Below are 16,001 nucleotides of genomic sequence, written 5' to 3'. Positions count from 1 at the left end.
GCAGGTGCATATTATTGTATCAATTTAGAGGTAATTGAAGATGCCAGGTAAAACACTTAACTGGGTCATAGTGTGACAAAGGCTATTAGTAAGTAGCAGAGAGGGGAGAGAGGGGGAGGGGAGGGAGAGAGTGTGTGTGTGTGGGGGGGGGGGGGGGGGAGGGAGGAGAGGCCCCCTTGCCTTAAGCTACACTAAGATAAGGAAACAATAAATAACAAAAGTTTAAAAGCTATTTGCTTCATTTAATTACAAAAATAAACATTCTTTATCTACAAATTTATAATTGCCTTTCTCACTGTACATTAGTCAACAACTGCTGGATACATACAAAGCTGAATGAAGGTGAGAAAGTCAACTGACATGTTCCCTCTTCTTGAAGTTCTTACTCAATTTCTCCTTTCTTCTCTTTCTTTTAAGCATCTTTCTCCTTTTCTCTTCTTCTTCATCTGGATCTTTCCCCTCGAGGATTAGCTTCTTTCTTTTGTTAATCATTTTTCTCTCATAAAAGTCTGTTTCATCAAGCTTGATCTCTGCTTCTCTCTTAGTAACGGACACCTGTGTGAATATCTTTGCAACTTCTTTATCTGTAAACATAAAAGTTTTGAAAAATGAAAGGTGTAGCAATTAGAAAATAAAAAGAATCAAGTGTTTTGTGATGTTCTGTAACAACAGAAAATTAACAATTAAAATTTTCTACATAAGTAATTTTTTCTTTAAAAGTTTCTAGGAGACATGAAACTTTTATAATCTACCTGAATTAATTCCATTAATGCTAGTGTCAGTTGCTCCATTTGACAAAGAGAAAATAATTAAAACTGAAGTATTTTTCTATGCTTTATCCTGCTTATGACTGGGACTTGCTATCTATTGATTCTACTGATCCAGAAATATTATGCCTTTCTTCAAATGATTACTGCACTGTGCCTCTTTTAAATGGAACATAACAAGTGAAAATTCAATCCAGCAGCTTCTGGAATAAACCCACAATGTTTTGAATGAGGAAATTAGTTAAGTTAATTTGACATTTTTAAGCTTAGCGCAATTATCAGAATATTTCCTGCTTACACTGGTGAAATGTTGCTACAGCCAAATGAATATGCTGCTCTCTCTCTCTCTGCTTTGTGTGTGTGTGTGTGTGTGTGTGTGTGTGTGTGTGTGTGTGCGCGCGCGCGCGCGCGTGCAATGGGATGGGGGGGGGGGGGGGAGGGAGGAAGCTGCTTGTATCTGTTCTAAAACGAATATAGTAGCACTCTCGAACTCTTCCTAATGAATATTACATAACTCATATAAAATAACATTGTGGCTGACAGAGTACAGTGGTGAGGCCACTGATCACATGCAGCCAATCAGATATGACAAGGCTCAGCATGTACCTATAAGACAGGGAACACAGCAGCTCATGGCGCTTGAGAAAGAACTACAGTTGGCTTGTAGCACACCACTGCTTGCTAGACTCAGATATTTATCTGAATTGAAGCATAAAAGTATGTATTATTTTCTTACTCACTGTACATTTTCTTCCAGAACTGCAAAATTCAAGTAAAACATACATACACTACACTGTAAATTTCTCAATATTTATCTTTATATCTTTCCACAAAATTCCTCTCATTAAATTTACCACAAAAATCTGTTGTATTATTCACCTGAGTATGTTACAGGGAACTGAACAGTTGTCTGAAATACTGGAAGAAAACCCCGCATTAAAAAAATACACTTACCGTCTACATCATATTGTTTCAGCTTTGTGTTGATTGCATTTTCAATTGCATGAACAAGGTGAATGTCATATGGTGAAACCAAAGATATTGCTACACCAAAGCGACCTGCACGAGCCGTTCGGCCAACACGATGGATATAATCTTTTGGAATGTTAGGCAGAGTGTGGTTAATAACCAGCTCTACAGCTGGTATATCAAGACCTATAAAATACAGAAGTCACTTCATCACAGTCTTGCTATGAATTCATTTAACATGACATCTTTAGTACAGTTAACATGGATATTATTAATAAGTCACTTTGAACAAAAGAGAGAATTTCGTACATTCAGTATGTACACTAATAACCTGTTTCAAGGCAGTATGAAATATGCGTACAAACCTCTGCTAGCTACATCAGTGGCAATTAAAATTCTAACAACATTGCTCTTGAATTTTGCAAGTGCTGCCAATCGTAGCCTTTGTTGCGTCATTGAATGTAATGAAACATTTTCAAATCCAACTTCATTTAGCGTCATCGACAACAACTGACAATTCCTGCAATGTTTCAAAATATCAACAGGTTAAAATAATGTTGATGACTGTAGAAAATATTGTACTTATGGATATGCATCCGATAGATGTGGATACGTAAAGAATGTAATAAGGCAGATCATGAAGGATACAGTTTGACGTCTTGTAAATTATGATCAGTTTGATACAATTGCGAGCATATTTTTATTAATCTCATTTTTTCCATGATATTTAAACTATTTGTGCTACTGAATTTGGCAAAAGTTTTTCTGAGCCATGTCACATAATGGCACTGAGGCTAATACCAGAATTCTTGAAAGAGAGAATATCAGTTCAAAAAAAGGGCTTAGGAAATGGATTCAGACAGCATCAGAGCTGCTTCAGCATGGGTTCATGAAGAATCAGTCTACCAATGGCACCCTTATCAAGCCAGAGAACAGACTTCCCATTGTGGACATAATATATTTTTATCAGTAGTGAGATAGGATGTGAGCTGGAGTATCACAAAAGTTACATATTCCTACATATTAAACAAAAGAAAATTGGAAACTTACATTTTTTAATGTGTGATATCTCACCTGATACTCAAATTATTTTGATCACTATAACAGGTCTTATTACTGTACTGCAATTTAGGTAACAGACTGAATATAGTTGTAAGGAAGGATAGGAATAGAGTTGGGTATACATTTCCAGGCCTGATCCAAGCAATGCAAAAAATACAATCAAACTTCACAGTATACAAAGTAAAAGGCCTTAAACTGAATGAAACTATTACTTTAAGATTTTATACTGTATCAAAAGTGAGACCAATACAGAAAGACTTACTTGCACGTATCAGTGAAAATAATTACAGAGCCTTTTTCATGATGTTGTCTGAAAGTTCGAATTGTTTCGACCAAGTACCCATCTCGTACATCGTGTGGGCAAAGAACGTAGAACTGTTCTAGTTGATCAACTGTAGCAACTTCAGTCTTATCTTCCCACATAAATACCTGGAATAAGTAGTAAAACCATAACTAAAAAAAATTGGAGGTTAAAATAGTGTGGGCTCTAGTGCCCTAACTAAACCATATAAAAACACTGTAGTTACAAGTGAGACAGTGAAAAGGTTTCATTAGAATTAGATGCATTTCCCTCAAATCTGTACACTTACACAAACTATGCTGCCTACCAGTTCCAAAACTTTTTAATAAAAGTGAAAAATTCAACAGAGATAATTAAAGCAACAAGTGTTGGTGGTGCAAGGGGTAGAGTGGGGAGCGGCATTGTGGCCAGCCGACTTGCACTGTACAATTTCTGCCTATAACTTTAGGTTCAGATCCAGCCAATATGTAACATTTTAAAATTGTTACCCGATTTGTCTGGTTGTTAGTTATGTAGAAGGCAAGTATCCACTGAAGTTTGCTTCTGCCCTTTTGTCAACATAAAAACTGCAGTTGAAATGGACAGCCAAAGAATCATCCTTATAGGAACCATCAGTGTGGTTTGCTTCTGCCCTTTTGTCAAAATAAAAACTGCAGTTGAAATGGACAGCCAAAGAATCACCCTTATAGGAACCATCAGTGTGGTTTCCTACAATACAGTCAAATAAAGACTTAAAATCAAATGTGTACCTAAAATATGACGAGTTAAAAGCCACATCTGTAGATAGCTAAAAAATAATTGCATCCAAAATCAACAAGGGAATCTAACGTTATTATCTGCTCCAACCTTGGGGTACAAACTGGTATGGGTCATGTCTATCTCTAAAAATTGTTGATAACAAGTGATTTTATAAGTCTTTTCATTAGTGAATGAAAATGGTATGTTTTGTGCATGCCTGCTAGATGGATAGTATATTACACATTTGTCATGTCATATCATACCATGAGGAGCCGCTGTCTGTTGTTAAGAATGCTTATCAGCCTCAGTAGAAGTAGCAATCACACGAGCTTAAAAGGATATATAAGACTGACAAACCCCACTGCATGCTTAAATTGTAGAAGTGTCCTTCCTCTACAATTCAGAAAAAATGATTATAGATTGTGTACAGTTTAAAATGACACAAACTGATTTCTTGATTGAGAGTTCAAAGTCTTCCTCCTTCATCCCTTTTCACTGCCTCATAACAGGCAGTTGCAGCTCACAAGTTATGACAGTGAAAGAACAACAAAATGCAACAAAACTTTCTACAAATAACCACCAATGGACAGGATTTTTTACTATGGGTGTTATATTGTTAACAACATCAGAGCACCACCCTTACAAAAAATCTTTAATAAAACTGTTCTTATGCTAAAAGTGACGATATAGGATTTTGTTGACTCAATAACATTTAAACTTCTTAACATAAAGTAAGGAGTTTTCATTTTCATTATTTTGACAGACATTTATGAGGCATATCTGGAAAGCAGGTACTGTTCTGGCAAAAAACTCATTTTTTTCATACCAACATTATTTTTACAAGAAAGAGCACTTCTTAAATTATTTTTCTACCTAGCTGCCACCACTGTTCAGACAACTGTCATAGCGGGAAACCCACTTTCCTATACCCTCTTCATAGGAAGACGCCACCAGTGAAGGACACTGATGAACAATGTTTTTTACATCCATATTGTTCCTCTAAAATCTCGCTTCAACTCAAGAACAAATGATAGTCAGAAGGTGTGCAGGTGACTGAACTGCTCCCAATCAAATTAATGAATAAGGTTTTAAGTGGCACCAGCTGAACAGGGATGTGTGGTATCATGAAGCAACACAACACCTTGACTGAGCATTCCACATCTTCTGTTTTCGATTCTGTGCTGAAGTTTTCTCAATGTTTTACAGTATTGTACCACAATGAAGGCACTCAACAAGCAGAATGCCCAATGCCTTCCACAGAACAGTGGACATGATTTTTTGTGATGACAATATAGTTTTGAATTTTTGGGTTTTTGGAGGTCTGTGAGTACCTCTACTCCATCGACTTGTTTTGATTTTGGAGTGATGTGACAAACCAAAGTTTCACCACCAGTCACAGTTCTGTTTAAGAATTCATCTCCCTCGTCACTGTACTGGGTAAGAAATGTCAAAGCACTGCCACGTTTCTTCATTTTGAGGACATCTGCAAGCATTTTCGGAACCCAATGGGAATGCAATTTGAGAATATTTAAGCGATTTGTGATAATCTCATGCAAAACAGTCTTTTTTAATTAATTTGTGGACACTCATCACAAAGCATTCTTATTGTGAATCATCTGGTCTCACTAATTATCTCATTCACTTTCCCAACAAAAGCATAATTGACAACAGAATGGTTGCCCACTCCATGTTTAATCATGAACACTGGTCCATCCATCACTGAACTGTCTCACCCATTTTCTCACCATTCCAACAATCATTACACTTTCACCATAAATCTCTACAAGATTACTATGAATTTCAGCTGGCTTAACATTCTTTGCATTCAAAAACCACATTACAGAACACACTTCACAGTCACCTGGCTCAGACACTGTCTTAAACATTCTGAATGATCACTAACAAATGTAAACACAACACAATACAGCTATAATGGCATCAGTGGAAAGACAGTGAACCAGAGGGAGACACTAGATTCACGTCGGTGACACTTCTTTCTGACATCACCATGACATGTACATGATCAGATTCGACTGTCAGGGTTATCTATCAACTTTTGAGGTAGTATGAAGTTCTGAGAAGTGGGAGAAATGATACTGGACCTTGTCACTTAGTTGAATCTCATATTTGAGCAGTTTTAAATTATGACTTACTCATTTAAGAAAAATATGTTCCGTAATATTTGATGTTATGTTCATATATGAGGTCTCTCTCTCAGGAGTAAGAAGTCATGTCAATAATTGATAAATTAGGCATGAAGCATGCAAATGCCAGTTAATATTCAAAATATGTTGAGCTCAGCAAAGAAAACGAACGAGCGACCAGGGCAGACAAGGCAGTTACACCGACGCCACCACAGACACCAACGCCAGCCTCTCAACGACTGCCAACGTGCGGCCGTGGGCGCGGACCACGGAGAGAATGCCTCACGTGGGAAGGGGATTTAGGACGGCCACCCACCCTCAGGAGCTCAGTTCATCAGCGCACCTGACAATGGCGACATGTCTGATTGCCGAAATATTGTGCCCATTGGACACTATGGACCGATAGTACACCCATGGACTGTTCGAACCCTCCATCTCTGTTTACAAGTCCATTAGCTAATTTCATCTCAACTGATTCCTTAACAACACTATCCCAATAACTGGAAGTTCACAACATGTTCTGTGTTGACGTATTTCATATGATGATTGGTACAAAGGCAATGCTCTGCAACTGTAGCATTGTCTACCAAGGTTTTAAATTTCCTTGCACAGTATGCTCTCTTGTACTTGTGCCTTGAAAATCACAGGATGTTCGTCTGTCGAAACACTGGCAGCTGCATTCCGGCAAGTTGTTTGTTTGAGACATGTAAGCCTACATATTCTTCTGTCAGACAGATAATGTTCATATACATGTGAATACTTTCTATATTAGAATTCTTTTCAACAATGGCTGCTAACATGAGAAAAACATATAGCAAATCAAAGATTAGACACTACTTAAAGCTTTTAGAACCCAGAACCATCTGGAATTGTCAGTTACAAGGAAAAAGCTGCAAACAGTGAAATAATTTTGAGATTTTGTGACAGTGTAAAGGTGTGTTTACACCTGTGCGCCTTGCACCTAGTCGCCATGAGCCTGCACTTGCCTAACAAGCAAGCAAAGGCACATGTGCAGGTGCATAATTCTATCTCAACAAGTGCGCATGAATGATTCCATCATAACCTAGAGAGAGGCATTCATGCTACTCCAGTAACTGAGCTGCAGCTGCTGGTCAATGCACCTGTGGAGCTGGCTGGTGGACAGTGGGTTTGTTTATAAAAGGCAGCCAGTGGGCTATCAGTGTGTACCAATGAGGCTGCAGTATATACGTGCCCTCTAAAGGCAGGCTGAAGACCACCTGATATTACTTATAAGGCTTACTTGCAAAATGAAACAAACACTAGAGCCTTAACATTTACAATGAACAGGTCAAGAATATGGAAGTACACATATTTTACTTATCTCGCAAACATGGAATCATAATGATGAATTCTAAATATGAGAAAAATTTATATAAAAAAAGTAACAATCATCAACTAAACATGTTTGCGAAAGCCTTCAGTTTATATTAGGAATGTAGATCTTTTCTTCACTTGGTGAGTTCGCAGACTGAATCACTAGAAAGTGTCTGAAATGTCTGGACATTCTACTGATGCTGTGATGGATACAGTCTGCTATCTAAGCCAGATACATTAGGAGTTGAAATTTGTACGGCACAGAGGGATGAAGTTTCTATTGTATATGAATCTGCAACGCCCAAGTACTGGCTGGCAGCTAATGAAGAAATACCAGTCATCAGATGTTGTTTCCAATTCCATTTGAAAATCAAAAAGTGCTTTATGGATGCATATTTCTGCTAGAGATTTAGGGATTCAGTGTTGTTCTTTTTTGTTCTCGGCGATGCAAAGTATAAGGGGCAATCAAAAAGCTTCCATTTGAGGGCATTACTGTAGTATATGTGCAATACAGTGTAACTCCGATGAGGGGTACATAAGCACTAGCATGTAGGCAAGGCATTAGTGTGGCATTCCTGTCTTCCCAAAGTGGATGCAGTAAATGCGGAAATGTGCACTATGGCGACACTATTACGACATTATTAACAAATGCATCCACACAGGACAAATGTGCTGTAATTCTTTTCTTGGCTGCTGAAGGACAAACACCAGTACACATTCATCAGAGAATGAAAAATGTGATGGGGCAGCAAAACTGACAACCACCTTTGTGGAATAGTGTGCCAAGAGATATTGTTGCTTCATATGCGCATCCTTATGTCACAAATGTCATAATGCGGAAGTTACACCAACCCCAGTGGGAGACACTCAAAGCACTCACCATATAGTCTTGATCTCTCCCCATGTGACTGTCAAGCATGTGGTCTTTTAAAAAAGATCCTAAAGGACCGTCAACTCCTGTAGGGCGAGGAAAGACAGCAGGCAGTTCCAGACTTCATGCAGCAGGACATGGTGTTCTACCAAACAGGTATCTTTAAACTGGTGTGTCAGTGGGATGATTGTCTCAATGATCAGGGCAATTGGGCCTGATTGGCATACCGCAGCCATTTGAGCATTTCAGCTGAATGCTCAGAACAGTGCTGCCAGCTGTCACAGATCGTCTTGTGCCAACTCAATTATAGCCCATATCCACTGCATGCATTGCATGTTCTGGCTTTCTTCAGACAGGTAGAGAGTGGATATGCCTGTTTATTTGGCAGTGCAGGAGTTCAGTTTGTGAATATCAAATTTTTGTGTGCATGTAATCTGCTCCATGTTCATCTGATATGCTTTTGGTTATCAGTAGAGGCTCTTGGCAGTTTGACCCTGTAGGTTTGGTTCGTTTGTTGTTCTGGCAGTTTGACCCTGTAGGTTTGGTTCGTTTGTTGTTCTTGCTTAAGGAAGCAAAACAGCTGAGTGGTCAATTGCCGAATGAATTTTAAGTCCATAATACTCGGAGCCTGATTGAGGGACAGCTAAAAATGATCACTTCCCAGTTGAGGAGGTAGCCCAAACACTTGTAAATTAAATTTCCTTTGCCATATTACTATGACAGATAAAATGTAAATCACCTTCTACAGTGTGTGCTGTATCAGCTAAAAAAATCTGATAATTTTGATGGCAAACATATATTAAAATGTAAACAGTTATAAAATCGGCATTGGGTCAGAAAATGGCGCACTGCCAATAGTTGGTTGCAGTAAGCACAGAGTGGTGCAGGGGTCTCCATTTAACAAAAGTGAGTAACTGAAACGACAGAGCTTAATACACAGCCTAGCTAAAAGTATCTCCTTGAGACAAGAGGGGTTCAAGGAAGTCATCCATGCTGTAGGGAGGTGTTTAATTTTCCAGTTTGTTCCTATATAAAGAAGCTCAGTGTTTATGGCAGAGTGACACAATGTTCCTACATGCAGCAACACAGAGATTATCTGAAGGGACAGAATATCTAAAAGACATAGGTAGTCGAACTGCAGTCTTGGCAGCAGCATTGGCAGCTTCATTCCCTGACACAACCAGGGATTCACGCGAACATCACATTGGCTCCATTAGCAGGAAATGAATGGAGGCATTCTTTGATTTTTTGTACTGAGGGGTGGTATGTGTACAGAACACAGAGGCTCTGGAGGGCACTTAGCGAATTGGAACATAATACACAACTGAGAAGCCTTTGCTGTCGGATGTACTCAGTGGTCTGAGAAGAGGGCAGAAACTCTGCAGTAAAAATTGAACACTGTTCTAAAACCCGGTATCTAAAATGTTTGTAGCCAACGACAAAGGTGCATCTGACACCACGGTTGATCTTAGAGCCATAAGTGTAGATGTTGATCTTAGAGCCATCAGTGTCGACAGAGGTGCTGCCTCCATGTCGTGTGCAAAATTTGAGAAACTCAGCGATAGGTCAACTCTAGAGATCCAAGACGAATGCAGACCTTTGCATGAAGAAGAGGCAGTAAAGGGTTCTCACGCATCTGGAATGTGGCACGTAATGTAAGGTTGAGCTTCTGAAGCAGTATATGAAAGTGAACTCTGGAAGGCAACAAAAAAGTTGCACTTACCCTGTATTGGCGGTCAAGGGAGTCGTCAAAAACAGACGCACATGGTAGATGGTTGCGCAAAGAGGACAGATGACAAGCACATCTCCTGAGGAGAAAATCATGCCATTATGACAGCATTAGTTTGGAAGTGTCTGCACAGAGACTCATAACTGGGTTAGTGCAGACAGCTTCGGTGACCAAATGTATGCCTCGATGGTGTAAACTAGATGGTCATGCAGACGAGTAAATGAAATACCCATAGTCCGTTTTTGATCAGACAAGGGATTGCTACATGCAGAGGAGGACTTTCCTATTCGCTCTCCATGAAGTACCATTTAAAACAGGTAGGATATTAAAGATCAGGTACAGTGGGCTGAAATATGAGACATGTACGAGGACCAACAGAGTTTCCTATCGAGTGTGAGCCCCAAGAAGTTCATGATTTCGACAAACCTATGAGCAACAGGACTCAGATGTAAGGACAGTGGAAGAAACTTCTTTTGGCACTAGAAGTTCAGACCGATAGTATTTCAGTGGAAAAGTGGAAGCACCATTGTCCATGTTCCACGAATAAAGATGGTAGAGACATCGCTAAAGTTGTTTCTCAAGTAAACAGGTCTGTTGAGAGCTGCAGAAGATTGTAAAGTCACTCATGAAAAGAGAGCCTGAGGTGTCTGATGGGAAACAGCCCATGAGAGGGTTAACTGCTATGGCAAATAGAGCTACACTCAGCACAGAGCCCTGAGGCACCAACTTTTCCTGAATAAAAGTGTTCAACAAAGCCGAACCCACACATACCTTGACAACACAATCTTTTAAAATCTTCTGAATAAAATGGGAGAGGCAGCACCGGAAACCCCACATGTGCATTGTATGGAGGATGCTCGTCTTCCATCAGATATCATAAGACTTCTTCAAATCAAAAAAACAGCTACAGTCTGTCATTTTCACAGAAAATTGTTCATTATGTGGGTCAAGAAGATGATGAGATGATCAACTGCAGAGCGGTTCTTATGAAATCAACATTGTGCATTTGTTAGCAAATTCTGATATTGAAGCCACCATGCCAGCTGACTGATCATGTGTTTCATCACCTTGCAGACACCGTTGGTGAGGGAAATTTGGAGGTAGCTGGATTGTAGATGTTTGTCCTTACCAGGCATGGGTATGGGAATTATAATGGCTTCACGACAAATTTTGGGAAATTTGCAGTCTGTTCAGATACTATTATGTGTACGAAGGAGAAAGTGCTTGCTGTAAAGAGATAGGTGCTACAACATCAGAATGTAAAAATTGTCCAGCCCTGAAGTGGAGGACTGTGACATGGTGAGAGCATTTTTGAGCTCCATCACATTAAAACAGTATTGCAGCATTCGTGATTCTGAGAGGGGAACAATGTCTCCTGAGCCGCCTCCAGTCGTTTCTGAGGTAGGAAGGCATGATGGTAATGGGCGGGGCCCAAGCTCTCCGCAAACTATTATCCCAAAGTGTTGGAAATTTCGATAGAGTCCACACTGACACTGTTCGCTACAGTCAGGCCAGGAATTGGGAGAAATACCTCACTTCCAGAAATCCAACTTACGTTAACCAAACAACAGAAGAGAGAGTAAAATGGTTAAAAGAATTATTAAAAGAGATCCAACTAGATTTTTTGCTGTTTTTGATAATGAGACGATGCTTTGTGCACAACTGCTTATAACAAATACATTTCTCCTTCATGGCATGGCTTTCAAAGACACGGACAGCACGTCAACACGCGCAAACCGCATCTTGGCATTCCACAGTCCACCACGGGACTGGGACACATTGCGTCAGAGAAGAAGTTGGAGGGTGGAACAACCTGCAGTGTTGAGGATAACATTCACAAGGTACTCTACCTGATCATCACTACTGTGAAAACATCATTCATCCAAGGTGAAGAGTAGAGCCTTCATTCAGCTTCAGCAAGCTGCCAGTTGGTCTTGCGCACAGAGGAGACATGAGTTAGTAGATGAATTATGCACAGGAAATGGTCACTGAGTATGTGTCTGAAAGGACAGACCAGTCTAAACAGTGGGCAACCAGTGCATTACAGAACAAGAGATCCAGGTGCAAGAAAGTGTGTGTGGAGTCCAAAAGAAATGTGGATTTGCCAGTACTGACAGAAATGAGAGCAAGCTGGCTGAAAATATCTGCCAGGAGGGGCAGGTTCTCAGAGAGCCCCAAATGGGATGGTGGGCACTGAAGTTTCCAAGTAGCAGAAAGAGTGGAAGGAGCTGAGTGGTAAGTTGCAGTATGTCTGCCCTGGCGAAATCAGATGATAGGGGGTGAAGTAGATATTACTAAGAGAAAAGGTATAACTGGGGAGAGAAAGATGGACAGCAACAGATTGTAGCTGGGTGTTCAATGAAATGGTTTGGCTATGGATGTCGTCCAGAATGAGTGTAGGACTAGCTGGAGTTCCTTCCTCGGAATGAAGATCGGAATGTACTGGAGTGAAGTGTGAATGGTCAAAGTGGTCTTGAGGGCATAATTTCGTTTCTTGGAGGCATAAAACAACTGGGCATTGCGACTGTGATAGCACTTATAATTCGGCCCTGTGTTATCTGATGCCACAAATGCTCCATTGGAAGAGTCATATTAGATTATAGGAGATATTTATTTTCTAAGGGGCAATTACTTTGGTAGCTACCAGTGCCAGATTTCGGCTGCATACTATGACAGGGTCCTGAGGCTGGTGGATCTGGTACCAGTAACCTCCCTAGGTCGGTCAGTTGGCTCCAGGGTGGAGAATCAGTTGGTGATTCGCACCGGTGAAATGTAAGTCAACCAGACAGCGAAGTCACGCAGTGTCACTGTTGTAGATGATCTTAAACGATCTACAAGTTTGATAAGGGGAAGAGGGTTTGTCTTCATTTGCCTTCTTAGTACCTTTGTGTTTGTCAGACATGGACCCAGATGTTTTCTGACTTGAGGTGCGCAAAAAAGTCATCTCAGGAGGATCCCTGCTTAAATTTCCGTTCTTCTGTGCATCACATGTGACTCTTTTAGCGTGCTGACCAACTGTAGTGGGCAGAGGTGAAGATGTCACCTTAAAACCGGGCAATTTCACTACCAGGGCACTGAATGGAGTTTGCAGATCTGCATGGCCATATCTTTCATGGGCTGTAACATAGTAAAAATGGTACTGTAACTGCTCGATAGTGGTATGCAAGGCTTTTGGCTAGCTAACGGTTTGCGAGCAATACTGAAGGGTACCTTTTCCTTCACCCGGATTTCCTGAATGACTCGCTTGCTGAGGTACACAAGGCATTTGCAGGATGAAGTGGCATCGTTGCCATTGCAGTTGATGCAGTAGGATGAAGGCAATGGGCAATCTCTGTCATGAACATCGTTGTTTCAAGTTACACATTTGGCTGCATTTTTTCAGACATGTGAGTATGGCTATAGTGCTGACATTGGTAGCAACACATTGGGTTCAATAAGTAGGGTCTGACAATGTTGATTTCATAGTTCACCTTGATCTTCAACAGTGGCTCCAATTGATCAGATGTTAAGAAAAGTGTGTGGGCAGGCACTAATTCTGCACCAACCATTTTCATATCCCAATCTACTGCAGTTACATCCTGATCAGAGAGATAATGCTGTATATTTCCCTCAGTCAAACTATCAAGCAGCTGACTGTATATGACACCACCTAAAGAATTCAGTGTTTGATGAGCCTCTACACGAACAGGGATTCTGTGGAGGAGGGTAGCTTTAAGCAGATTTTGGGCTTGAAAGGTACTCTCTGTCTCTAGACACAATGTTCCACTGCGTAAGTGAATGCAGAACTTGAGTGGGCCTGCAATTGTATCCACACCTTTCTGAATCACAAACAGGTTCATTGCACAGAAGTTCTGACCTCCTCCTGTGGGTGATACCACTAGGTAGTGGGGTGCAAATGGAGGATTTGTCATGTCTTTGGTATCATTCCATTTCTGTTTTTTAGATGGAGGTTGCATTGATGGAGTTGAAGTGCTCATCATGGGTGAATCCCCCATGATTTCCAACATCTCTTAGAGAGCGCTACTTCCTTCTTGCCCCCCCCCCCCCAACAAAGGGGAGCACACCCACCCTAGGTTATTGTTCACACTTAGGTCACATCTCCTGACCTCTAGACAGAGGGACCACTGGGCAATTGGCAATCATCCTCCCTGGGCCTGGCCTTTACCAGGGGATAAGTGCAAGCCCTACCTGTCAACTCAGGTGCTGTGAGTTACACATTACCCACTCATCCTTTATGCGCCAAATGTATGAGCCAGCCTTCAGGCAGGCACAGGATGGAAGAAAGACAAAAGGCGAGACCTTAAACGCCAAAGCAGAGGATGGGAATGAGACACGGAAATGGTTCAGTTCTAGACACATTGGTACAGCCTATGGCTAAAGGGAACAAATTTACAGATGTTGAGTGGCCTTTAATAACAATCGTGCTTCACAATATAGGAAATGTCATGTAACCATGATTTAGACTATGTCCCCTGTAACTCCATAAAACTGGTTGCTAATAAATTTAATCTTGTGGAAGAAATACACTTCTCTTCTCAATGAACCATGAGATATTGATACTGGCACAAAACATGTCATCAGTAGTAGGATGAAGAATTCAGGCAAGGCATACATTACTCAAGAGCACAATAAATTCAAAAAAGACAGAAGCTGAGAACCGTTTGAAAAAGAAAGTGAGAAAATATAGTGTTGCCTGAACTGTGAGAAAGGAAACACTACTCTGAAGAAATCAAATCCTTACAAGGGGATGGAAAAATGCACAGTGGACAGCTAAATAGAATGAAGTTGTGCCGATATCACAACCTTTCATTACAATAATTAATGGAAACAGGCAAGGAATAACATTTATCCTACTTGCATAGTTATCTCATATTAATAAACAATATGAAAGGTCTTAAGAAATTAAATAATAAATAAGGTACCCATTGTTCAGGGACATGTTTATGCTACTGTGTTCAAAATCCATTAACCCATCATGACAACAAAACCAACTATTGACTAAAAGTAATAAAGTATGTCATGCAATAGCCAACCTGTCTCAGATTGTTTTCCTGTCTCAGAATGTTTTCAATCAATAAAAAAAAAATCACATCAGATTCAAAAGTTTAGAAAACCAAAAACCAGTGAAACCATAAAAGATCACAAATAAACACAAGTAACGACACCAATCCATGCTCAGAAATCAGTTACATATGACGAAGTCAGTTTTTTCGTCTGTAGTTTGTAATTTTCTTAATTATTATTACCCTGAAAATCCATTTCTTCTTTACATGTTGTTTGTATTCCATATAACAATATACTTAAACAATTTCTCAGTTATTATATAATTTTCAGTGTCTTTATAAACAATTTCCATATGCAAAAACAAATTTTCCATTTCGTGAAAATGTTAATTTATTTTTTCTGTCTGAAACACTGACACAGCAGACATATAAAAACATAATTTCCAGTGTTTTGCCTAAACATTCACCAGCACATTTCCCTCTTTATTATGGAGATTGCACTACCACATCTACATTACATTAACCCACCAATGTCATTTTTCTATACAAATAACAACACAGTAAACCAAAGAAAGAACATGTGATATACAGTTTCCCTAACAGGTATTAAATATTAGCTAGAGCAGACAGATTAAAATCATGCACTGTATGGTTTAACTATTTGTCGTACCAAAAAGAAGAGCAGAAAAGACAATACTGCCTGTAATGTTGTGAGGTTCAGGCTTGTATGATAATGCAAATAGGTAAGTCATTATCTTGTGTATAATACTCTCATTTAAAATTAAATAAAAATTTTAAACAATAAAAACACTACTTTACCTCATTTGCAGTAACAGCTCTAACTTCTTCCAATGTATCTGTCATGGTAGCACTGAAGAAAAGTGTCTGCTTTTTCCTCGGGAGAGCAGAAAAAATAGTCCGCATCTAAAAAGAATTAACAAAAGTAATTTATATTCTTAATTATTTCAGAGCACATGATTAGAAAATAGAAGCAAGATGAAAGTAAAACATACAGCAACAATGCACAAGGTTTTGTAACTCAACATGATAATACAGAGGTGATCTAGAGCTTTTATTGTGAG

At 39.7% G+C, this 16,001-nt stretch overlaps 1 protein-coding gene across 1 annotated transcript in view; it reads right to left on the bottom strand.

The window, feature by feature from the left end:
• Window positions 1-222: 222 nt before the first annotated feature.
• Window positions 223-16,001, bottom strand: part of LOC126095148 (probable ATP-dependent RNA helicase DDX49) — a 51,682-nt gene continuing 35,903 nt past the window's right edge. The window contains exons 5-9 of the mRNA XM_049909868.1: window positions 15,739-15,843; window positions 3,061-3,227; window positions 2,102-2,256; window positions 1,722-1,922; window positions 223-584 (exon numbers count right to left, since the gene is read on the bottom strand). Of these exons, the coding sequence (XP_049765825.1) occupies window positions 352-584; window positions 1,722-1,922; window positions 2,102-2,256; window positions 3,061-3,227; window positions 15,739-15,843 (861 nt within the window). The 3' untranslated portion in view covers window positions 223-351. The remainder of the gene's footprint in view (window positions 585-1,721; window positions 1,923-2,101; window positions 2,257-3,060; window positions 3,228-15,738; window positions 15,844-16,001) is intronic.

Source organism: Schistocerca cancellata, chromosome 8 (assembly GCF_023864275.1).
Source record: "Schistocerca cancellata isolate TAMUIC-IGC-003103 chromosome 8, iqSchCanc2.1, whole genome shotgun sequence".
Lineage (NCBI taxonomy): Eukaryota > Metazoa > Arthropoda > Insecta > Orthoptera > Acrididae > Schistocerca > Schistocerca cancellata.
Note: the sequence above shows the minus strand (reverse complement) of the source record. Positions and strands in the feature narration are given on the sequence as shown.